Source organism: Pinus tabuliformis, chromosome 3_2 (genome assembly GCF_031772625.1).
Source record: "Pinus tabuliformis cultivar Carrire ecotype Pingquan chromosome 3_2, CPIR1, whole genome shotgun sequence".
NCBI lineage: Eukaryota > Viridiplantae > Streptophyta > Pinopsida > Pinales > Pinaceae > Pinus > Pinus tabuliformis.
Window position 1 is genome coordinate 258,658,599 of NC_142302.1, and position 27,073 is coordinate 258,685,671.

The window sequence follows — 27,073 nt, forward strand, 5'->3', positions numbered from 1 at the left end:
GGATAACAGGTAACGGGAGTGTTCAGGAACTGTAAGCGGAAATAGAGGATGAGCAGCCGAGGTGAGTTCACAAAATGGAGTGGAGACGTATGTGAACGAGGTGGTAATGTAGCCGTGGCTTTAACAAAATGGCAGGGTAGTGAAGTGAAGTCGGAATTTTGAATTGAACGGCTACGTACGAGATGTTACACGTTTATGGAATGGCTGCGAAAAATGCGGTGGAGAGGAGCCGTAATGAAATAGGTCACATCTCATGATTACAAATGGAGTGTGAAAGTGCAGTCAACTACCAGTTAAACCCGAAAATTAATCATGAGACCGTTTAGGGAATAAATGCATGGTTTATGAAATAATGTCGTGGAATGGTAATGGGTAATGGAGCTATCATGATAATCATTGCATATAGTGGAGCTTTAAGGTTTAATAACTATGCAAAATTGTGCCTTTGATTGCTATTTGAAAGAAATTTTTGCTCATACCTTGGAATCCTTGTCATTTGTTGTCCATTAGCCTTTAATCAACTGCTCCTTATTGATGTCTGTAGATGCTCCATGTCTTCATAGCATATGCTCAGTCATACCTGCATTTTCATGATTATTGCACTAACATTTTGACTGTAAATTTGAAAAACAGAGTGGTGGCTGCGGAAACTGCTTCTGGCTGCGGAAACTGATTCCAGCTGCGGAAACTGACACAGCACCCACTTGGCTGAATAAAGATAGTTAGATAATAACTAACTGAATGGAAATGGTCATGAAAGAGACATTTATTGATGAAATGGAGTGAGATGTAATGGAGTGGAGTGAAATGAAGATGAAATGGAGATGGAGTGGGATGGAAATGAAGTAAAAATGGGAAAGGAGAGATTTTTTTTTTTTTTAAATATAGAGTGTCAGGTGTCCCTGATTTTCACTCTACGTTTTCTGTATAAGACTGCCAATCAGTGATTGGTTTTCAGGCTTATACAAATTTTTTTTATTTTTTTTAATAGAAAGAAACAAAGGCTAGGCTGGTGGGGAAGGATTCTTCTTCACCAGCCTTATTGCTAAATTATCTTGAAACATTTTGACAAATTCCTCTTTTGAGAGTGGCTTATGATAAATTTTCAATCTGTGGCCATTCATAATAAGAGGAGTTTGAAATTCATCAATGGTCTTGATTCTTACCGCTCCATTGCTAAAGACTTTGTCAATCTCATATGGCCCAAGCCAATGGGTCTGAAATTTACCTTTGAAGTCTTTAAACTTGGAATCAAATAGTAATGCCCAATCTCCATCTTGAAACTTTTTCTCTTTGATGTATCTGTCATGCCACTTAGCTCTTTGATGTTGAACTAGATCAGTTCTTAGGAATGCTTCTTGTCTGATCTCATCTAGCTCATTCAGCTGCTCCATTCTGTGGTTTTGGGCTTCTGATAGATCCATCCCCAACTGAATTGCCATCTTGAAAGTTTTGACTTGAAACTCAATGGGGAGCAGGACTTCTTTCCCATAAACAAGTTCATAGGGAGAATGTCCTGTTGTATTCCTCCATGTAGTTTTGTAGGCCCATAAGGCTTCAGGAAGCCTTTCTGCCCAATCTCTTCTGTGTAGATGAACAGTTTTGGTGATGATGCTTTCAATAACTTTGTTTGTAGACTCCACTTGGCCATTTGCTTGCGGATGGTAAGGAGTAGATTTTCTGTGCTTGATTTTGTATTCTTCCATCAGCTTCTCCATCATGTTGGATGTAAATTGACTTCCCTGATCTGTCACAATTTCTCTTGGGACACCAAAGCGAGTAAAAATATCTTCATAAAGAAAACTAACAACTGAATTTTCAGTAGCAGAAAGTAATGCTTTGGCTTCTACCCATTTAGTGACATAATCAGTGCATACCAATATATACTTCTTCTGTTTAGATGGTGGATTAATGGGTCCAATGAAATCTAAAGCCCATTTTTCAAAGGGTTCGATGAGTACCTGTGGTTGTAATGGAATTTCATTTGAAAGAGTCGGTTTCCCTACTCTTTGGCAGCTGTCACACCTTCTGACATATTCTTTTGTATCTTTGAAGAGGGAAGGCCAATAATATCCTAAAGAAAGGATTTTATAGGCTGTCCTTTTGTCAGCAAAGTGTCCACTGCATGGTTCATCATGACATGCCTTGAGGATGTCAGGGATTTCATCTTCCCGAACACATCTTCTGATCACACAATCTGGCCCTGTTTTAAACAATTCGTTAGAAATCCATTAATATTTTGAACTCTCCTAAATAATTCTTCTTTTTTCACTAAGAAATAGATGTGGAGGTAGCTTCCCTGTAACCAAATAGTTAGCAATATCTGCATACCAAGGAGTCTTAGTAGTTACTGCAAATAAATATTCATCTGGAAACTTATCCTCTACAGGAGAATCTTAGTTAGTATTTTGGATTCTAGACAAGAAATCAGCTATTGTATTTTGTTTCCCTGGTCTATCCAACACAGTAATATTGAATTCCTGTAAAAGTAAGAGCCATCTTGTAACTCTGCCATTAGTAATAGGTTTGTTCATTAGATATCTAATCGCAGAATGATCAGTATGGACAAAAGTTTCATAGCCTATTATATAATGTCTAAACTTATTGATTGCATGAACAACAGCTAAGAACTCTTTTTCAGTCACAGTATAGTTCAACTCAGTGGGAGTTAAATTTTTACTGGTATAGTAAATGGCATAAGGAACTAAATCCTTTTGACCCAACACAGCTCCTAGAGCTGTATCTGAAGCATCTGTAGAAATATGGAAAGGAAGTTTCAAATTTGGTCCTCTAAAAATGGGTGCTTCAGATATTCTTGTTTTCAAAGTTTCAAATGCTGATTGACAATCAGGATCCCATTTGAATTCACAGTCTTTTGTAAGTAATTTGAAGAGTGGAGATGCTATTTTGGTGAAGTTTTCTATAGATCTTCTATAGTACCCAGTAAATCCCAGAAAACTTCTAACATCCTTTGACAATTTGAAATAGGCAACTTGGAGATGACTTCAACTTTTGATCTATCAACTTTAATCCCATCCCCTGAAATATGATGCCCCAAAACAATACCTTCAGTAAACATCATAAAGCATTTTTCATGACTCAATGAAAGGTTTGTTTCTTTACATCTTATAAGGATTTTTTCCAAATTCTCTAATGCCTCTTCAAATGAATCACCATAAACTGTAAAATCATCCATATAAACCTCTACACAATCATGGATTAGATCAGAAAAGATTCCTAGTACTGCCCTTTGAAATGTTGCGGGTGCATTACATAATTCAAAAGGAAGCACTCGGTAAGCAAACGTTCCCCATGGACAAATAAATGTGGTCTTATCTTGATCTTCAGGTGCTACCTGAATTTGATTATAGCCACTAAAACCATCCAAAAATGAAAAGTGCTTTTTGCCTGCTAGGGTATCTAATACCTGATTGATAAAGGGTAAAGGAAAGTGATCCTTCAAAGTTGCTTTATTCAATTCCCTGTAATCAATGCATACCCTCCATTTACCATTCTTTTTAGGTACTATAACCAAAGGAGAAACCCATCGGCTATCTGAAATTGGATAAATGAAGTTTACGTTGAGTAGTTTTTGGAGCTCTTCTTTCACTATCTCCCTAAGGTTTGGATTCATCCTTCTCTAAGGTTGTCTAATCGGTCTACTGTTTTCCTCGATGTAGATGTGATGAATGCAAGTCTTAGGGTCAATACCTTTCATATCAGTATATTCCCATGCAAATGCAGTAGAATGTTTTTTGCAAGATTTTGGTTAGCTCTCCCTGTTGTGATTTTTCCAAGTTTTTGTTGATATTCAATGTTTTACCTGGAAAGATCTCAATGGCGGAACTACCAAACTCTTCCATAGAGTAAAGAGACATTTGTCTAGATGATAGATACTCAATGTCAGAATCTAACTGAAATTGTGTGTGGTCATATTCTGAAGATGTTTCAAAGTTTTCTAATGTGTTCAGAATTTGACTATCTTCACTGATTTCAGAAATGGTAAAGACAGGTTGTATAGTGTCCTCATCATCGACCCATTCATTATCTCCTACTTCTGTAATTGTTTTCGCTGGAGGATACAGATTGAATTTCTTTGTCGAATTACCATCAGAAATATACATATCTCCAGATCTACAACTGATAAAAGCATCAGCTGTGGCTAGCCAAGGTCTTCCCAAGATGAGTGGGTGCCCTCCTAGATTACTCTTGGGAGTTAAAATCATGAAATCTACTGGATATTCCCAAGAATCTAAGGAGACCGAAATGTCTTCTAATACACCATCTGGTTTGATAATTGATCGATCTGCAAGTTGCAGTAGTGTAGGTGTAAAAAGAAGATTAGGAAGTTTTAGCTGTTCCATAATCTGTCTACTCATAATGTTGATAGCAGCCCCTAAATCAATCAAAGTATTTGAAATTTCTACCCCATTGATATGTGTTTTAACAATTGGACTACCGGGATCTACATACTTCTGCATGGTAATTTTTCCCATCATGATATCTGCAATTTTTCCTACCAGGTGGATTCTTCTTGTATCTCTTGGTTTCCTTCCTGGTCTTTTGAGACTCAACTCCTTTATTGTCTTTGCTAGAATAGGAATCTTTCTAATGGCTTGTAGCAAGAGAATCTTCATACAGACATTCTTTAATTCATCTAGGAAATCATAGTCAGGCAACAAGATTTGTTTTTCCACCCCTTTGTCAATTTGTAATCTTTCAGGAAAAGGAGGTGTGGATGAAGATACAGGTTGCTCAACTATAGGAGTTGTGGGGTTTGACTCTTTTTCTTTTTCTTTTTGAGTGCTTGGGTTTTGAAGAGATGCTTCAGAACCTTTATTGGCTTCAAGAGAATCTTCCTCAAAAATGCTTTGCTTTTGAACATCTATAGAAGGCTTTTCTAAAACTCTACCAAATCTGAGTTGTACATCATTTAAAGGGACAATCATATAGATAGGAAATTGTTGTCCTTCTACCATGTAAGCATTTTGAGGGTTTTTATTAATGGGATTTGGCAATGGCTGGGAAGGTAGTTGATTTGTCTTTTGTTGGAATGGAAGCAAGAGTTGGGAATTTGGATTCCGTTGAGAAGGTTGTTGTTGTGGAAATGGCAATGAAAGTTGTGGATTTTGATTTGGAAGTTGTGGAGCTTGTTGGTTTTGAAAAGATGGAGGATATTGATAAAATTGAGCAAATCTCCCATAAGGATTTTGCATACCTTGTACCCATGATTGAAATGGATTTTGAGGTTGGGACCAAGGTTGTTGCCAAGGATTCCAATTTGGTGGGGGTTGAAAGTTCGTGGGGTTGTTAAACCCTTGGTTTTGTTGCCCCTACCAAGGTCTCCTTGAAACAAAACAGAGAGACTCAATTGAATTTGGGTCTTCTTGAGAGACAACTTTGAGCCCAAGAATTGAAAGACAATCCTTGGTCTCATGGCTTTCTGAACAAATCACACATGTTTCTACAACTTTTGCATCCAAGGGGCATTCCCTTAGAGCATGTTTCTTCCTACATTTTGGACAAAAGATGGCTAAAGCTTCAGCTTCTGCTTTCTGCTTGTTTTGTATCTTAAGGGTGTCTAGTTGCTCACTAAGACTCCCTAAAATATCAGTTTTGAACTCATCAAGCATGTTGCCAATCTCAGCCCTACTTACTGATCCAGTTGCAGATTTGTTTGCTCTAATGAGAGAAGGATCTCTAGGCCCTTTTCCAGTTTTAGATTTTCCCCTTGAGAGATGGACACATAACTCTGCTATATCATGAAGTGGAAGTTGAGATATATCTCATTTTCCCATCATGTTCAAAATATCTATCCATTCATCTCTAATGGCTTTTAATAGAAGGGCTTTCAAGGTTTCCTCATCTAAGTTATTCATTTTTGCTCTTTTCAGGTTGTATCGAAATCTTTCAAATAAATCCTCCAAGTTTTCATCTTCTTTTTGCACCATTTTGAATACCTCATCCTTATGATTGGTGGGCATACAATAGTCCAGGTATCTATCCAAAAATGTTTGTTTCATATCATTCCAAGTCCTAATAGATTGAGTGACTAATCCCATGAACCATTTTAGAGCAGCTCCCTTCAATGTTGAAGGAAACAATTTGAGTTTTTGAGAGTCTTCCATATAATCATAAGTTTGGCACACGACTTCAAACTCAAATAGAAATGTTTCAGGATCCTCACTTCGCAACCCATAAAAGTTTGGGAGGACAGATGGTGAGATGTTTTTCATTGTTGTTCGAGATTCCTCATCAACTATAGGAAATCCAAATGAGTTATCTCCATCCCTATTTCCCCCATTGTTACCTCTACCTCCTCCATTGTTTCCTCCTCCTCTACCTCTACCTCTACCTCTACCTCCTCCAAATCCGTTTACTACTTCCTCTGTCATGATAGTTTCCTCAGAGATTTCAGAGTCCTCTGGTTCTTCTACTAATGGCGAACGAGGAGGAATTTCTCCCTCTTCTTCTTCAGGTGATTCTACTTCCTCAATTACAATGTGTTTTCCTGTAGAAGTAAAGAAAGGGTCTTTTCCTAACTCAGATTCAGTGGATAGTGTGGGAGAGTCTTCTAATTCAGCTACTGCCTCTTGAATTCCAGGAATCCTAAGGCCAGGAGTGTGAGTTGGAGATGATGGAGGTGTATCTTGTCTATACCTTGAAGTAGATGGAGTTGTAAAAATCGAACTCTTGGCCCTAGCTATAAACCTTCCCCTAGAATCTCTTGCTCTATGCATGTCATTTTTTTATTTTTCTTCAAGTCAGGCTAATAATTCTCTTTCTGATCTTCCAGATCACTCTAGGTGCAAGAAGAGAGCATACTCAAGAAATTATTGAACCAATAACTCTCTTTTCTGATCCTCCAGATCACACTAGGTGCAAGAGGAGAGCATACTTTGAGAAGTTATCAATTTTTACCTTCCTTGAAATTTTCTTGTTTTTTTTTTTTAAGAAATTGGCTACCTAGTTTCACTTCCCCGGCAACGGTGCCAAAATGTTTGGTCAATTTAGTGTGTCCTAAATTGCTATATAAATTGTCAATCCGGGAGTCGTAAACTGTTGAAGTGAAGTGCACTATATATGCAAGATAACCGATTTCTTATTTCTTTGTCGTTTTTTATTTTTGGTTTGTTTTTGGATTTATCTTTTGTTGATTCCCTAATGTGAGATGGCAAAATTAAAAGTCAAGTATGGATATAAGTGTTCAAGGCAATGGTGACCTCTACAATGATTTCCAAACTTCAAAGTTCTCAAAAATGTTTTAAAACTTGCAATGATGAAACCAATTCCTAAGAGAAAATAAAAATGTACCAAACAGTGAGTTAGTGACTATGAAACCCAGTATCCTTGCTGTTGTATAAAAAGAAAATTGAACTCAAAGCAATTCAAAAACTGTAAGCAAAGTAAACTAAATCACACTACATCAACTCATATTTTGACCCCTCACCATTCGACTCGCTCTGGCTATAGGAGATAATAATAAACAAATTGAGTAATCTGATATCTAAATTGAATAAAATGAAACTAAGATCAAACTACACATTCATACTTCAATCCCTCACCATTCGACTCGCTCTAGCTATAGGAGGTAACTGAAAATGACATGAGTAATCTAATCACTAACTTGCAGAAAAATAAACTAAATCATATTACATCAACTCATATTCTGACCCCTCACCATTCAACTCTCTCTGGCTATAGGAGGTAATCATAAACAAATTGAGTAATCTGATATCTAAATTGCATAAAAGTAAATGAGCAAAACAAAACTGAAAGAAATAACAGTGCTGGAATTAGAACTAAGAAAATAAATCAGCAGAAGGACAAGATAATTTCATGTCATTAGTCATTAAAAAGCTATGTGCAATTGCTCAGGCTGTCTATTAGAACCTGAAAGAAAAAGACTGATCAGTTAACAGTCATTAGAAAGCATAAAAGAAACTATGGACAGCAACTATCATGAATACCAAAAACAGTGTAATATATACAAGCAAACGATTATGGCATCAGTAACATAAAGGAAGAAAGCAAGAAACTATACAGTAATTACAGAACCTTGGTGTACAAGGGCCCTCTGCAACCTCGGCCAATCAGCAATCAGTCACAAATTGAACTTAAGAACACTGCCTTCTCATGTATTAAAATGCAGTCATAATATAAAGATAGAGTCACAGCACAGTGGGCTCGTAAAACAGTCAAAATTGCATATACCAAGCTAGCTAATATGCGTATGATAACGCGTTATTTATAACTGAGGATGATACAACTACTTCCTAAATTCTGCGCTGCTAAACAGACACGTGAATGACTACGTCCGGAAATCTAGAAATATGGTAGTCGTGACAATTAAATCCAAGGAGTGGTGGTTGTTAGATTTGGTTCACGGAGCAGTCCACAGGTGTTAGCACACCTCCTGAGATTGAGGAATTTGCCACGCAAGTCTTCACGTGGTGAAAAACAGAGTTCTGCCACTGCAAAACTCTTAGGTTGACCACCGCTTTGACTGTCCTTGACCATGGCCTTTTGTGAGTGATTCGGCTGAACCAAGGGGACACGTTCCATGTCCACATCATTTGCAGCTTGCCCATGTGGCCGGATTCTCCAGTAGACACCTGTAACATAGACTTCAACAAAAAGGCTGCGGAAAGTTGAGCTGGCTGCGGAAAGTGACAAGATTCCGCAGCTGACTGAGCAAAAATCTAGATCAAACAGCAGTCACAGACTCACAAGACATATTAGGAAACCATTTTATATGCTCTTTTTAAACTAATATGCAATGATTTGACAGCTTGGTGGTTCAGGTAACTGGAAAAAAAGGCTAAAAAGGTGTATAGGGAAGATGCAAGTTTGGGACTCAACAGGTATCACATGGGAAAGATGAACCACTCACCCTATAGACAACAAACCACTAGGGGAAGGTTGAACCACTCACCCTATGGTCGCTCACTGCTCCAAGAAATACCCCAAGCCCCCCGGAGCTCCTAGAGTTCAATGTCCATCTCATACAGGGCCCTCATAAGAGGGTCTCTCCACGACTCCAAGTCGTTCTCGAAAGGCCAAAAATTTGACCTTCCCCGGGGGCTTTGTCAAAATATCAGCAACCTGCCCATCAGTCCCAATGTGATGGAGCCTTATTGCTCCTCGTTGTACCATATCCCAGATAAAGTGGTACCTGATATCTATATGCTTGGAGCCATCATGAAACACAGGATTCTTTGATAATCGGATCCCACTCTGGTTGTCGCAAAAGATCACAGTGGTATTCAGCACATGTCCAGACAGCTCACTAAAGAGCTTCCTCCACTAGACAGCTTCACAGGAGGCCATACTAGTAGCTATGTATTCGGCCATGGCAATGCTCAAGGCAATTGATTTCTACTTCTTGCTCATCCAGGATATCGAAGCAAAGCCCAAAGAAAAATAGCATCCAAAAGTGCTCTTGCGATCCACCACATGGCCAGCCCAATCAGCATTAGAATAACCATGCAGCCTCACATTTCTGGCAATGTATCTCAGTCCATGAGTGATTGTGCCCCAAAGATATCTTAGAAGATTCATGGCGGCAATCCAATGTATATGATGAGGCTCAAACATGTATTGGCTCAATGTGTTAACTGCAAAACATATGTGCGGACGGGAATTCACCAAGAACATCAGTGCTCCTATGAGTTGACGATACTCAGAAGCATTTCCCAATTTAGGTCCAACAACACTACCGCATAACTTCTTAAAGTTAAGTTCCATCGGAGTAGTCACAAGCTTGCAGTCCCCCATCCCAAATCTTTCCAATCTCTTCACAACATATTTTCCTCGAGAGAGAAAAATTTCACCTGGCTTTTGCCAAACCTCCAACCCTATGAAATAGTGCATCAGTCCTAGGTCCTTTATCTCAAATTTAGAGGCCAACTCCCTCTTACATTTGTGAATGAGAGGGTTTCCACCTGTCAAAAAGAGGTCGTCCACATAAAATATTAGAATGAGAAGTTTATCATTTTCAACCTTAAAGTAAAGGTTTGGATCAACTTCACTTCTAGTGAATCCCAGCTTCATCGGATAATTATCGATGCTCTCATACCAAGCCCGAGGTGCTTGCTTCAATCCATAGAGAGCTTTCTTCAACCTGCATACATGAGATTCCCAATCATGAACTTCAAACCCCTCGGGTTGTTCCACATAGACTTCCTCTTTCATTGAACCATGCAAGAAGGCGACCTTGACATCCATCTGATGTAGGTTCCATCCTTGCGAGGAAGCAAGGGCTATGATCGAGCAGATGGTGGTGTATCGAGCAACAGGTGCAAATATCTCATCGTAATCTACACCTTCCTTTTGAGAGAAGCCTTGAGCAACAAAGTGAGCCTTAAACTTTTTTGCACTTCCATCAGCTCCATGCTTGATTTTGTAGAACCACTTAAAAATGATAATTGATTTGTCCTGAGGTCTAGGGACCACATCCCAGACATCATTCTTCATAATTGACTCATATTCTTCATTCATAGCATCCTTCCATTCTTGTTGTTTCACAGCTTCTTCGAATGATGAAGGCTCATTTTGAATGATAATGCTCATCGCGGTCAAATATCCTTGGTACCTGTTCGGCTTCTTGCTTTCACGGAAAGTCCCCCTTGGTGAAATGTGCCTCTTAGCATCTTCGAGAGTCTCCCTAAGCCATGACGGTCCCATGAGGGAGTGGATCAATAGGACCATAGGTTCATCAACATCAGGCATCGTTTCAACCTCTTTTTCACCCTGATTTTTTGTGTCAGCTTCTTTTTCCTTCCTTAGGATATGAAGGTTGTTGATCTTCCTGAGGGCCATATCTTTGTCGAAGGTGACATCATGACTTATCTCAACTTCCTTTGACCGACCACATAAATTCTATATCCCTTAGAATTTTCGCTATAGCCCACAAGGATTCCTTTCTTCCCAGTTGCACCCAATTTGCTTCTTTTCTCTTTCAGCACATGAAAATATACAGGGCTTCCAAAAATTCTAAAATGAGAGACATCAGGTTTCTTACCAGTGAACATTTCTCGGGAGTCTTGGAGTCCAATGCTTGATGAGGGCATCGGTTTCGAACATACACGAATGTATTTGTAGCTTCACCACAAAGAAACTTCAGAAGCCCTTGATCATGAAGCATGGCTTGGACAGCTTCTACAATAGAGCGATTCTTCCTTTCAGCCACACCATTCCGCTCGAGAGTGTATGGCGTTGTAGTCTCCCTCTTAATGCCAGCTTCTCTGCAATAATCTTGGAATTCATTGGATTCATATTCGGTCCCATTATCAGTCCTCAATATCTTGATTTTCTTCCCAAATTGGTTTTCGATCAAGGCTTTGAAATGTCGGAACCAGGTGAACACTTCATCCTTCTTCTTCAAGAAGTAGATCCAGGTCTTCCGAGAATAATCATCCACAAAGGTGAGATAATATTACCCTCCCAAGGAGTTTACGGGCATCATACCAGATATGTCGGAGTGGATCAATTGCAATATGTTTGTGGTCTTGCTATTACTTGAGAATGGTCCCCTTGTAAGTTTTCCTTCGGCACATCCCATACATACACCTTCATGCTCTACTTTGAACTCGGGCATGTTCAAATTTCTAAGTCTAACCCATTAGAAATTTTTCCTGCACTATCTGGTTTATTTCACCTACTTGTTTAATTACTTAACAAGTTATTTAGCCATATAAATATTGAAATAAACACAAATGCAGTCTCAACCATCTACAGATCATTAACCGAAAGAAATAGGCAAACACACAAGGACACCGTTATTTTTGGACAATCGTCCCCTAAAAACCCAACTTGGGAAAACCGGTGCAGCAGTTCTGAGGGTTTTATTATTAAGCAGCTTTCTTGAGTACAACTGGGTGCCAAAATGGCTCACCCGACAAAGAAATTAATATGGCAGTAATACCTCTCTTCGGAAACAGATATTCGGCAAGTTTGCTCCATAAAAAACCCTCCAACGTCTCTCTGAGGCTCTGCGTCAGCCTAGAACCCTCTGTGTCATCCCTCTGATGCTCTGCGTAGGCTCTCTAGCCCTCTGCGTCAATCACGCAGGCCCTGGTAGCCTCTGTGCAATCCCTCTGGCCCTGCGTGGCTCCTGCGAAGCCTTCTCTGCCTTTGTGCTCGTCCTTCGGCACTATCTCTGCCTCTTTGCTATGCACTCACTGCCCCTCGCTGCAACTCTGATCATTGGTTTGATTTCTCTCAGCAAAGCCCACTCCTAAAAATCGAATTGACTGATCAACTTGGTGTATCTCCAACTGACCCTCAAGCCTCCTCTTATACTTTTCCTGTTGAGTCTTCAACAACCGAGATTAAGTCCCTAATCAATGGCTAAGATTAGATTTGGCTTGATCTATGTCATTTAGAACCTTCTCACCTAGTTTTATATTAATACCCATTAATATTTTTATTTTCCTAAGTTTAGACTTAGGAACCCATTAAAAATATTAATTATTTTAATATCTCTCTAACTGGATGGAATTTCCCCAAACCATTTCTAAGTATTGGAAATCTCATGTGTTTTAGCCTCTCCACCAATTTTCATGGCTAGAGCACATCCCTTGCTACCCCAAATCAACGGGGCATACCTGTCACCATATGTCTCACATCGGGTAGGGCCTTATAATGAAGATGGGCGAGCCTCCGATGCCATAGTTTAGATTGTAGAGATGTGTCACAAGACATAGCTCCTAATGGACTTCCTCCAGCTTGATACAAACTGTCAACCCTGAACCCAAAAGTAAAAGCATCCTTGAAATTTCTTTTCCAAACACGTAACTTTCCATCGATAAAAGCCACCTTGAATCCTTTATCTTCCATTACTGAACTGGACACCAGGTTCTTCTTGAGATCAGGTACATATAGTACTTCTTGCAAATGAAGTGTTACCTTGATTCAATTGAAGGGTAGCATTCCCTACTCCCTTCACAGGATAGGTGGCCTCGTCTCCAAGGATGATCTCCAAGTTTGTCTCCTTTTCAATCAGATTAGAGAGGGCTTCCTTGTATCGGTCAAGTGCCTTGAGGCACCACTATCAATCAGCCAATTTCCCAAAGTGTCCAGAGGAGAGGTAGTGGAGAGGACCAATATAAGATAGTACTATTTTTACTTATTGTTAACAACATTGGATTCATCATACCTGGAGTTCCTTGATTTCTTGGAGGGTCGACCATTTCCTTAATGTCCCGCATTCCTTTTTCCTTTGCCATTGAACTTGCCATTCTTTTGATCGTTGTTGTTGTTGAAGTTGCCCCTGGAGTTGTTATGATAGTCATCATCTCGAGGTGTATCCCTTTTATTAGGACACTCCCTTGCATAGTAGCCAAACTTATCGCAAACAAAGCACCTGCCCTTCCTTCGTCCCTTAGATCCAGGCTTTCCATGCAAATGACCTTTAGACCTTGCATTATTCCTCCTTTTGGCATAAGCAGAGAATGCAGTGGGGTTGCTTCTATTAGAAGGCATTTCTTGCTCCACCATTCTTGTTTCTTCTTGAATGCATCTTGATATCGTTTCTTCAAACCCTGGAATTCGATCATTGTTGAGTATAGTTGTTCTAAATACACACCACTCAGGTGGGAATCCTCCAAGGGTGGTCAGAGTAGGTTCCCTATCAGGAATGACTTCTCCAATCGAGAGTAGATCATTCTTGATCTCAGTAATCCTCAAGAAATAGGATTGAATGTCCTCATCCCTGCCTTCTTAATATCCTTCAACTTATTCTTGAGAAAGAGAATTTGATTAGCATTACTAACCTTGAACATACTGACCAACCTGTCGTATATCTCCTTGGAGGTCTTCAATTCAGAGATATAGGCCACCAGATGCTTGTCAATGGAATCCCTGATAATCTTCTTCGCTTTGACTTTAGCCTTATTGTACTTGGTCTTCGCAGCAACCGGTGCATTTGAAGGAGGCTTAGAGATTTTACCCTGTGTTATCACTCTAGTAATTCCTTTGAAGTAAGAAAAAGGAAAAGCCAAAGGTAACCACTATCCACTTTTGGAGATCAGGACCTAGCCTTCCTGATGCTCAGAGAGGGCTCTCCCTTTAAGTTTTAACTTTGTTTTAGTTAAGATGTTTTAGGCTAGCTATGATTGTTCAAGGGGTTTTGATTTTGATTGAAATTGGGTGGTGGAATCTCTTTAAACAGATGGATAAATTGATGTCTTTCAGCTATGGAGTCAACTGATAAGGCAGCAAGGCTAGATAAACTGGCTAAAGGGGATGTTCCAAGGGCAAGATAGCTGAGTGTATTTCAGATGTTTGAGACAGAGGGGTGAAAGAGTTTCACTCGGGGTGAGAGAGTAGTTAAGGGTTCTCAGACCCGAATAATGAATGATGAAGGCAGGGGTAGTCGAAATCAAAGGGGAGTTAAGAATCCTTTAATCTAGATTATTTATGAAATCAATTTAAACTAAAGAGCAATTAAGAATTCTTTAATTTAAATCTCGGAAGAAAACATTCAAATGCTTAACTGTTAAAACAGAGTGTGATTTAAACAAGTTCTGAAATATTATTCCAGTTATAGCATTTAGATTGAAACACATACAAGATTGTGAATAACTTTGAGAAATTGACAAAGACACATGAAAATACTTGTCTGATATTCGCTCAACACATGAATCCTTGGAACAGTCTGATCTTTATTAATCAATCTAGCTTGCTGGCTCATCAACTGATACAATAACCTTCTGGTTCTTCTTGATCAAAAAGTATATAGAAATGTCTAATAGAGTCCACCCTACATACTTCGAATTGTGAAGTATTTATACAAAAAATTATTACAAAATATCTCAAACTAATTTGAGATTTAATTTAGGAAATAAAAATATCTTCTTGCAAGAAGATAGAGACAGCTATTGAACTGCTTCATGTTGTCCCTTTTATTTTGGTACTGCTGACCTTTATGGTTTGATTTTAGCCCTTTATGTTGCTTTGTTGTTTGATTATTCACACTGGAAGCTTCATTTACTTTTGGCTTTCATCTTATACACTTTGACACTGATACACTTTGACCCTGTTGATCTGTCTTCATCTTTTCACTTGGTTGTTTTACTTTTACTGTACACTAACCTTTTTACTGCATATTTCTCACAGTAAATTAGTCAATTTCTCCCATGTCTCAACATCAGGTAATTGGATCTTCAACATCCTTCTATATATTTCATCTGCCTCGGTGTACTTGGCAAAAGTAGGCTTATTGATAAACAAGTGTTTTACCTCATGCTGGAGGTAAAACAAGTTTTCAAATGTTTGATAAAGTACTTTGCCTATTGGCAATGCCTTGATTGATGATGTACTGGCCTGTTCTTTTGCTAGCTCTCTGATTTTGTTGTTATAATCCTGCTGTGTCATGAGCTTGTCATTTATTACTAAGGGACTAGGTAACCCTTTCTCTCTCAAAATTTGAAATTTAGCCATAAATCTATCAACGACTACCTGCATATTTTGACACTTGTCCTCCAAGTTTAACATTAAGTTTCTCTTGGAAAGGACTTTTCTCACTTCCAAAATTGTTTTAGTTCTGTCCTCAATTTCTAATTCTTGAAGCTCATATTTATTCTTACTGTTTAGGAACTGGATAATTCTGGTAGCATCTTCAGGCATTTCTCCTAACTCTTCTTTTACTTTTTGGATGGCCTCTGTAGCCATCTTTATTAAATCTATCTGCTCAAAAATTACCTGAATAGATGGCCAAATATCATTGACAAAGTCAATGATATTGGCCCATAGTAGTTCCTTGGCTTGCCCTAGGGGTTCTTTCAGTGTTAGGTCCTTCTCCATGGCTTTTAATCTTTCACTCATTCTGGCAGCTTTCTGCACTTCTTCTTTGTGCATGATTTTGGCAAGCTTGTAATCAGTTTCCAAGCTTGTCATCTTCTCTTTCAGCTTATTCATCTCTGTTGCCTGTATGGACATCTCTTCCGTAGATTGAACCAATGTTTTAAGACTCCGACTCCGACTCCGACTCGGCCGAGGATCGACTCTGACTCCGACTCCGAAACGGTAATGACTCGGCCGGCTCGATTTCAATGACTCGGTCGTTGTAAAAAATACATTAAATATTTATTTTTTTTATAAAAAAACATAATTTTAAATATTTTAAACATAATTTTAAAGATTTTCATTCATGTTTCCAAACACACAGCATTATAATATAGATGGAAGACAACATATGATCAAAGTAGGCTCATGAACCAATCCATTATATCAAAATGGTACCCAATGGCAATACATAGTCAATTGTCATACATGATCAAAGACTCAAAACAAAATACAAATAACCAAGGAGGCTAGAAATGGCCTCTACAACAAAAGTAAACTGTGATGGTCACCAGACTCCAATACTAGTACTACTGGCTAGTAGCTACTGCCAGAGGAGCCAAGATCATCTCGACCAATCTCTGGATCATCATCATCAGAGTCAGACAAGGGGCCCCATGGCTCCTCCTCATCATCATCGTCTCCAACTGCAACTGTAGAAGTGGTGCCAGTACCACTAGCAGGCTGTGCAGCAGATGCAAGCTGAGATAGAGTAGATATGCGGCTGCGCTTCTGTCGTGGCTGAGCAGAGGAAGCACCTACAACTGGAGTCCTACTCCTTGCTGGCTGTGAGACTGAGGCTGGTGGATTGGGATCTGCATTCAACTGAACAGGCTGAAGTGGATGTTCAACTTCAAGTTCATCAAGATCCTCATCAGGATCAAACTCTGGTGGACGACTCTCCACTACCCAATCTGATGTTGGATCAATGTCTTCCAACACAATGGGATCTGAATCAGGTCTTTTGTTCAGCAATTGGTTTCGTCTGAGCCGAAGGTTGTATTGGACAAAAACTAGATCATTCAACCGTTTTTGATCCAAACGGTTTCTCTTCTTTGTGTGAATCCTCTCAAAGACAGACCAATTGCGCTCACACCCAGATGCACTGCAAGTTTGACTCAAAATACGAATTGCAAACCTTTGCAATTGAGGGCACTGGCCACCAAAGGCCTCCCACCATTGTGCTGCAAAAAACATAGGAGTGTAATGAATTATGAGTTAGATGAAGGCTGAAGCTCAACAAAATTACAAATTATATCTAACTTTCAAATTATAAATGATTTAACAAACTTTAATAAAAAAAGTAAAACTGTAAAACCATTAAGAAATTGAAAATTGAAATTTTTGTTTACCTGGCTCATCTGCTTCTCTTGCAATCTTTGCTAGGTTCTTCCCAAAGGTACCTGTTGCATTGCTGAAGGATGTGACCTGTTGATGTATCTCCAGCTGATCAGACTCCGATGGGATCATGCGTTCAATGCAATCAACCAGTCCATCTCTGACCTCCCCCCTCAAAGCTCCTGACTCCTTAGCTTTATAATGATACCGTGGGTTCAAAAAATACCCAGCTGCATGTATAGGGCGATGGAGTTGATTGTTCCATCTTTCATCAATGATTGCCCAAATGGGCCCATACTTTGCCACTCTATCCTTGTATGTTGTCTTTATTTGCTCCTTTGCTTGATCCATAGCCTCATAAATGAAGCCCATAGCCAACCTTTCCCCATCCACCAACCGCAACACCTTAACTAGTGGCTCAGCAAGCTTCACAATCTCTGCTGCCTTTCTCCAAAAAGTTTCTTCATGGACTTTCCTTTTCAATTCTTTGCCTTCTGGTTTGTTAGACCAATTGCTTTGATTCCATTCATCACTGGAAAACGTCTTTTGCAAGTTTCTATGTTGGGAAAGCATAGATTGCAATGTCAAAAAATGTGTAGCAAATCTAGTGATGGCAGGCCTAATAATATCCTTGCCTCCAGTATGTTTCCTCATGAGACTCAAAACCAGTGTATGATTGTAGATAAATTTTGTTATGCTTTTGGCATTATCTACAGTGTTTCTGACCCAATCTAATTTTCCAATATCCTCAAGCATGAGGTCTATGCAATGTGCAGCGCATGGGGTCCAAAAGATGGTCTTGTGTTTTTCCTCTAACAGTTTACCAGCAAGAACATAGTTAGAGGCATTGTCTGTGATGATTTGAACAACATTAGCCACCCCCACCTCCTCAATAACCTCATCCAATAGCTGAAACAACAAGTGGCCATCTTTTACCTTATCAGATGCATCAACTGATTTTAAAAACATGGTTCCCTGTGGGCAGAAGACAAGAAAGTTTATGATGGTACGGTTTCTTTGATCAGTCCATCCATCTGACATGATGGTACACCCAGTTCTTGCCCATGAGTCCCTGAACTCTTGCAAATACTCATTAATGGATTGAATTTCTTTCTATAAACGAAACCCCCTTAGCTCTTGCATAGTAGGGCCTTTGAAGCCTTTTCCAGCAGCATGTATGGCATCAAACATAGGCTCATAATATGGTGAACGAGCAGCATTAAAGGGGATATCAGCATCATACCACCATCTAGCTATGTAGTCACAAGCAATCTCCCTCAATTCTTTCTTCCAATGGTCATCTAAAGTGGGCTGAATTTGACCTTTACTAACTTCAGGACCATGTGCATCTGATGGAGAGGAGGGAGTGAAATAACTTTTGATAGTCACATCACCCTTTGTCAAATTCATTCTACCCTTTCCCTTATCTTGAACAGAACCAAAAGAGGGAGGAACATAACGGAAAGGGTTGGATGCCTCAGTTTGAGGGATAGAGGAAGAACCCTCAAAATCATAGTGGGGGTTGGTAGCCATCATTTTTTGTATCTCCCTCTTCCTCCCAATTTCAGCCTGTATCTCTTTTTGCCTAGCCTTATCTGCTTTAAATTTCTCAAAGCTGGCCAACAAATTCTTTCTAATCTCCCCAATTTCATCAGAGGTACATGCGGTAATTTGGCCTCTAATCCCTGCCAAGTGTTGTTTCAGCCTATTAATGCCCCCAGGACCTTCCTGAATTTTCCTATGGCAAAATTTGCAATGCATCTGACTATCAACCATTTCAACATATGCCCAAGCAGGATCTTTTGCTCTAGGTGCCATTTTTTGACTAGGAAAACAATCTGAAGAGAAATAAAAAAAAAAAAAAAAAAAAATTGATTCAATGTTCATTTATTTGACAAAAAACACTCTCTAAGCTTTCTTGATATGCACCTAAAATTTACTAAGCAAAAACAGATTTATAGAGGTGGAAAAAAATACCTCCAGGCACAAACTGCCTCCTCAAGCTTGCTCCAAGAATCAGCTCCTCAATGCTGCTCCAAATGGCTGCCCAAGAAGCTCCTCACTCCAGCTACAATGCTCCTCCAAGACTCCTCACTGCTGCTCCAAAACAAGCTCAAGAACTGCTCACTAATTCTCAAAGAAGACTCACTCAAATGCATAAGACTGCTGTGAGTGAATGAGAGCATTTGGCTGTCTTAAATAGGGTTTGGGAGGGGGAAATGGACCCCAAAAGCATTTAACAAATTACTATTACCCTTTAGAATCCATAAACTGCATTTAACTTTGTAAAAAATTACAAAAAAAGTGAAATTATTTTAACTGTTACGCTGCCCAGCCGTCCCTACATTGACTCGGCCGAGTCATAACGGACCCGGCCGGGTTGACCGAGTCACATATGACTCGGCCGAGTCATTGGATGACTCGGGCGAGTCATATGTGACTCGATCAACCGAACCGGGTAGCTCACCGTTTCATTGCCCAGGCCATCGACTCGGTTCGACTCGGCCGAGTCGGAGTCGATTCGGCCGTTTTGTAAAACAATGGATTGAACTAACTTTGTTGCTTCTTCACCTGATGTACCTGCTGCTGATGTAGACTCTGTTGAAACCTGTTGTGTTGTGGGCATAGGAGTTGTGGGAGCCAATGAGGCTGCCAATGTTGAAGGAATAGTTGTTGACACTGTTGGGATGACATTTACTAATGTAGTGGCAATGTCAGTCTGCTTCAATTGGATTAGGTTGTCCAATTCCTTCTTTGTCTCCCTTAATTGATCATTAAGTTTGAGGACTAAGTCCATCAACTATTCATGTCTGGTTTGGTTTTCCAAGACTTCCTTTGTCTCGGGAGGTTGCGGTTGAGGTATCTTCAGTTGTTTTAAGTGTTGTGATGTCATCATTCTTTTTCTTAATTAGTTGCTCAGTGGCCTTGATATCTTTGGGATCATGTCCCAATTCAATCACTAACTCTTCCAAAGACTTGATTCTGGTGTCTTTGGCCTGTGAGGAGGCCTTCTCCAACTGATACTGAGCTGAGATATTGGTCAATGAATTCTGCAATTGATGGGCAGTTATGGCTTTACCTGTAAGGGTGGAGTAAATCATTTCTCCAACCTGTTTGTGAAATTCAATTTGGTCAATGGGATGAATATCCCTTGCCAATACCTCAAAATCAATCTTTTTGTAATCTGTTGATGTCCTTGGTGGTTGCACAGTTGGCTTTATGAAAGACATTTGCATCTTTCCTTCCTTGATGTCAAAAGCTGATATCAACCTGGTTTGATTGGTAGGTGTAATCTTGAGATACTGTGCATAAGACTGTGCCTTCAGTTTCTCATTTCTCATCTTGATTTCTTTGAACCTATCCTTTATATCCTTATCTTTGTCAGTAGGCCTACTGAATGAGGAGACTTCTACACTGAGTTGCCTTTCTAACATTTGAGTGTGTGAGGTAGATGGCTCCTGTGTTTCTCTAGATGGAGTTGTGCCCCTGCTCATGTCAAATTCAGTATTGGTTACTTCTGTTGAACCTTTTGTGTCTTCCTGTTCTGAAACAGGATTGAGCCTTGGCCTTTTGCTCTGGCTGCCTTCATACTGCACATTGGATGTGTCCATGCCTGAAGTGGAGGCTCCTTCTCTGTTCTCTTTGGATTCTTTTCCTCATTCTGAGGAGTATGTAAAACAGCAGGGGTACTCATGGTTGCTTCTTGGTGTGGTACCTATAGGAATGAGTTTTTATCAAGCTGTCTCTCTAGATCAATCAAGGTATTTTCAACATCTACCTTTGTACTATTCCTGTCTATGAGAATGTTCTCCAACCACTCAGATTGATTGGCATATTTTTCTATCTCTGGTATGGGGTGGTGGATGCAAGGCCCCAATTTGGTTGGACTTGCAACATCTAATTAATTGATTCAGCTGTGATAGTAAACAAGATTTTCTGGTCAGGGGACATTATAGCTCTCTGACTAGGAATGTAACAGGCATGGCACATATGGACAATTTCAGGAAAAATATGTACTTGGGGAAACTGGTATTTGAGCAAATTGGATTCCCAAAGGCCAATGTCATCAGAATGGTTCAGATATTTGTCTTTACTCAAACAATGAATTTTGAGCATGACCTCATATGCACTTGTGTCTTTGATTTGAAAATCCCTGTCCACCAGAAGAACGTGGTCTAGGTCCAAATGGGGAGTTGTGATAGGTCTGACATCCATGGCGACAGGGGTAGCCATAATTCAGTTCTTGTGGATTTGAATTTGCCTTTCACAAGTTTTTTTAGAGGTTTTGACAGAAACTGGAAGCTTTCAGAAGGGTTTGGATGTGCGCTTTGAATTCAAAATAATTTCGATTAATTTTACTTAATTAAAATATGTTTAAATACAGAACGTTTTCAAATTTGAAAGGGTGACTGGTAGTTTATCTTTAAATACCTGGAATTGGGTGAATTAGCTTCAAATTCGAGGTTCACGGCAATGGCAGATGTTGAATAGCTTTGGTACAGACTAAGAGGTTGATTGAGGACTCTGCAGCATCTTCATGAGTGGAATTTGAGGTTAATTGGTAAATTCAGCGTTCGCAGGTGTCGCACTGGTTTGCAGAGGTTCATAGAGAAAATGAGCGAAAAAAAGGCGAAAAAGGGCTTCGTAGGCTTTTTATGGAGCAACAGTCACTTTTTGGCGGGTAATTTATGAATGAACAGTGGGTGATTTATCGGGTTGAGCGGGGAGGCAGTTTCCCAAGCCATCACACCGCTTTTGTGGAGGGAGTGGTATTTAGGAAGGGTCACCCGATCTACTCCATCGCTCGACACGTAGCAGTTGGGGGGCCGAGGAAAACCACCTTATCGAGCGGGTAAAGGTCAGTCGTCGGGCACGGCCGATATGGCTGTGGACTGTCGGATGAGGGCGATGATGATCTGATGGTAGTCGAGCGAGGGAGGTATACGGGTGATAAGAGCATGGGTTTCAGGGGAGCCCAGGTTTTTAATCCTTGGCGGTTTGGGATTAATTAAGACTTAATCATGGGTTAAAACGATCGGCGGGGTTAAATAACGAGATTTATCTGTTTTGTCGGAATATAGGGTAAATTGTATAGTTTATATTAAAACTAAAGGTTGGGAAATTTATACAGGGGATTTATTTAATATACGGGAAAAGGTATATCAGGGGTTTATATAATAAAGTTAAAAATTAATATGAAATGAATGTGCGGAGTGAACATACCACTAAGCATAAATGTACCATTTGTGCAATTTACTTATATACACTTAAACTTAGGATAAAACACTATTGTGGGTTTTTTGAGTGAAATAGAATTTAACATGGGGGGGCTTTTTACTTTTCCTAGGCAAATGAAGTTTATCCTTAGCAAAAGGGGTTTTATTAGGGTAATGAAGGGAAAATGAATCTTATGAAAAGGATTCTAACACGTGATGTCCATAACTCATTAAGCCGAAGGTCCGGTCCCACCAAAAGTCAAAGAAATGCTCTGAGCCTTTTTGACTTGAAGGATTTAAGTACTAGAACTTACTTGTGGATGGGAAAATTAGTAAGTAAAGGGATGAAAAAAGTGAAGGGGAGTTTATTAAATGAACTTGTAAACCATTGTTTTTGCCTTCTTAACTGCTCATGTACATTGAAACATATGATTAAGCATGATAAATGCGTTTTTATCTAATCAACTTTATACTTCAGCAACCTTTCTTCTACTTATCCATTACTTACCCTACCATTTTTTCTTCATTTTATTTGGGTGCATTTAGACTAGCAAACCCTTATCATTCATTTTTCTTTTGAAAAGTAAACTATCTACTTCTAACCTTATATCATCCAAGGGCTCAGATTAAACTGATGAGCTCCTTTTATTTTCTCTACCTATCTAATGATCTGTCAAGGTTAAACTGCTTGATCAGATTTTATTCTCTAACTATAAACATAAAATTCAAAGCATGAAATATCCAAGTTTAAACAGTTTGACTACCATGGGTTGTGGCATGGATGAAAAACTGCACACAACCATTATTTAAAACAATAAAGCAGTAAAATAGTAGTGGCATTTTGACTTGCCCACTTTCATGATCGATTTTTGTTTTTGGTGTTCATATTTTTTCATTTTTTGATCTTTTCTTATTCTTTTTGTCCTTTGATTTTTCTTTTAGGACATAACTTGTTTACATTTTTTAAATTTTTAATATGGAAAACATTTGCAGAAAGCAAAAATATGTACAATATTACAAGGCTCAAACTTAGTGAATTCAAAATATGAATCCTATCACTATAGGAATCTAGCACCCTGCACATAATCCATCACTTCCTTCTCTTCCAAGGTCAAATCAAGAGACATCTTCCATCCATGATAGTCAGATTTATCATGGAGCTTGTTTTCAGTCAGGAAGTAGGATGAGGAACCCATTGAGTCTTTTGTCCTTGTCCAACTATCTTTGGTGGTTGCTCTTTCACTCTTGTTTGGGCTTTGTCTTCACCTCAGCTCCGATAGCATGTTAATTTTAGGCAACAATGGTATGTTTTATGCTTTAGAGCAATTTTACTTCAATTTCTTTATGAGCCCAATACCAATTTCAGTTTAGCAATCACATAAACATGTAAATAAAATGTCGATAGAACATAAACATAAACAGTAGAAGACAAGCCAAAACAAGAGGACACAAGATGTGGCACCAGCCAAGGGCAAACCCTAATATGGGGAAACCCTTGATCAAATCTTCTTTTAGTCTTCAATAGTTCAGCGGACAGAGATAGTACAATTTACAAATTCTGATAATTTATAACAGCAGCAAAAGAGCCCTAACCAAAAAAGTCAATGCTAGTCAACAGGGCGGATTTGACCCTCAAAGATTTGGTCAACTTTAGTCAACTTCGACCTCCAAACAACAAGATGAAACAATCAAATTTTGCCCAGTCAAAGTCTGGTCAAACAATCAACCTACGGTCAGCCCTAACCACAGTCAAATCTGGTCAAAACTCCTCGATTTTCGTGCCCAAAATTGCAGCCTGCTTAAACAGAGATTCCTCACCCAAACAGAAGTCAAAACAGGTCAACGCATCAAGTCAACACAGTGAAACAGCCTCCCAACAGCTCGGTCAACGCTCGTCAACGAAGCAAACAGAAACCCTAGTTCACACGTGTGGAGAGAGAGAAGATTGCCTGGGATAGTGTGCCCAATCACAAGAGGAAAGAAAGATATGTGTGATGAGATGATGGTCAAAATGACTTGAGGTCTCCTTATTTTCATATGCAACATTGAGGATGAATTGGGGACTTGTGTGCCTGTTTTGCTTGCTGGCCGACCTTAACAATTTGTCCATAATATAAATAAATTCATATCTTCATTTGTACATGTCAAAATCAGAGGATTTTTAGATCAATCCTACACCTCTCCAAGAGAGGAATCTAATAAAAATATCAATTGTCATAAATAAGATGACCCATGTGGAGTTTGGACCTAGTTGCGAATTTTAACATAGTGCTATTGCTCTTAGTGTGGAGGATCACGGACTGTTTAGATTGGTTGAGATTGGACAGTTCAGGGAGTATCCATTGGCAGCCAAGAGTGCATCAAAAATCAATACAATTTGGTGTCAGCAGTATGGGTATTTTAACTAGACCTACCTCCCTCAATTAACTCGAGAAAAATTGGTAACTGGACTTTCTGACATCCAGTAGCAAATTCAGGGTGTACGTGGAGCTTGCCAAAGAAGGATACAATGTCAAGCACCATTTGATGAAGGATAAGCTTGGAGAGCACAAAGAGTCCTTTAGCCGGTTCATGCAGACGTTTGGGGACCAATGAAAACGGTATCTATCACCAGTACCAAGTATTTCCTTCTGTTCATTAATGACAATAGTAGGAAACTGTGGGTATACTTTTTGAAATTGAAATGTAAAGTGTTTAAGAAATTTCAGAAGTTTAAATCGTTAGTAGAAAATGAGTCGTGGTGTCACATCTATTCCCATCCATTCTGATTTTGTTATAATCTTTTTATTGCACCTAGTGGGACAAATGCAGAAATAAATTTTGACTTTAAAAAACAACTAAATAAATCAGTCAACTGTGGATGTCCAGACAACCAAAACGAAATAATCAATATAATAATCATAATTATCTGTACTTACAATAGTTCTGAATTTTACAGTTCTGAGAACACCAATCTGTTTAAACCCTAGCAAATGCAGAAATAAATTTTGACTTTAAAAAACAACTAAATAAATCAGTAAACTGTGGATGTCCAGACAACCAAAATGAAATAATCAATATAATAATCATAATCATCTGTACTTACAATAGCTCTGAATTTTACAGTTATGAGAACACCAATCTGTTTAAACCCTAAAATTCAATTATTATGTTTCGCATACCTGCCATGTGTATTAAATTTAGGAGTAAAATGAATAATAGTGGCACTACCTTTGGTCTTGATTAAAATTTCTCCAGCCTTGGGGCGGGGCATGTGGAAGTCTTCAATACTGAGAGGCCTTCCGGGTTCCCAGAACACGGCCGCCCGCATGCTGGAAGGGCCGTTCCCCAAGTGGTACCCCCTCGCATCACTAGACAGGAATCGAACTCGTGACGCAGATCCAGCCGATAAACGGCTCAATTCTCTTCGTAAAGCTGGAAAGAAGCGTGAAAGGTTAGCCATGAGAGATCTGTGCAGGTGCTCCGATCGATCAACGGCAGAAGTCGTCTTGCCTTCCAAGTGCGACTCGTTTGTGCTTTTGTATTCGGCCGGTCAGTCTGCATGACGCATAAAACATATAGTAATGGATAGATAATCTGCAACATTGGTATGTGGGCCTGCAATTAAATAAATAAAATCAGCATTTGGAATGAAGTGCAAGTGACAGGGATCAACGCACGTGAATTACAGTACAGAGATGACACTAAGGAGTTATCAATCGTCTTTTATTTTATTGGACGGAAGGAGTTATCAATTTAGAAAATTAGCAGTCATTTAAATTGGATATGCATCATAACATTTAATTTACTATTTTTCTTCTTATTTTCCGGGCTAAATATAATAAAAATTAATTAAATTATAATTTAGTTTTAAATTATTTTATTATGATTAATTATAAACGTTTTGGCGGAGGTATGAGTGGGAGGGGTAATTTATAACTTTGAAGTGTTGGCATTATGAGACAAATGTTGTCCTTGATGGCAAATCACACTGATGACAAATCATAGTGTAGAGGGATAGCAGCAAGGAATTGATGATCAATCTACAAGTATGAAGAAAAATATATACACGTTGGTTCACTATATACCAAGTCGCGTGTACACGCTGGTTGGCTTCAGTAAAAGCGCGTGTATGTGGAAAACTTATATTTGGTCCACGGCGGTTATTCCTTGGAAGTTGTGCCTATGGTTTTGGACCTTGGTGTCTCGACGGACGTGTTGATCCCTAGTTTTTGAAGTTGATGGTATTGGATTTCTATGGTTTTGGCTCTTGGTATTGAACAAGGCCTAAGGCTATATAAGGAGAAGGAAATCATTAGGCAAGAGTATCTGATATGTCTTGAAACATCTGAGGAAGTATTAGATCCAGTATGCAGGTTATGGGTTGATGATGCATTGCTTGATCTGAGCTAAGGAGAGATCTCACCGGTTGATGAAGAACAAGATCTAAGGAGAGATCGGGATCAAATGGTTTGAAAAGCTCTATTATGATATGGTTGATTATGCGTATTTCTAGATCTACATACTGACGCAATGTTATGTTCTGGGTCTAACTGATGTCTGGTACAGCTGCAAGTTAAGAGAATTTATTTTTAGATCTGTACGCAGGTTGTCTTCGGTAAAAGCGCGTGTATACGCGGGTTGCTCTCATTGAAGTAGCGTATATCTTTTGAAGCATGATTTTTGGGTTTGCA

General features: G+C 39.2%; 1 protein-coding gene across 1 annotated transcript in view; it reads right to left on the reverse strand.

Annotated features, from left to right (window-relative positions):
* The window catches only part of LOC149180653 (uncharacterized), a 435,407-nt gene extending 409,384 nt beyond the window's left edge, over positions 1-26,023 (reverse strand). Inside the window, exon 1 of the mRNA XM_089413943.1 lies at positions 25,611-26,023. Coding sequence (XP_089270069.1) covers positions 25,611-25,842 — 232 coding nt within the window. The 5' untranslated portion in view covers positions 25,843-26,023. The remainder of the gene's footprint in view (positions 1-25,610) is intronic.
* Between the last annotated feature and the right edge of the window lie 1,050 nt (positions 26,024-27,073).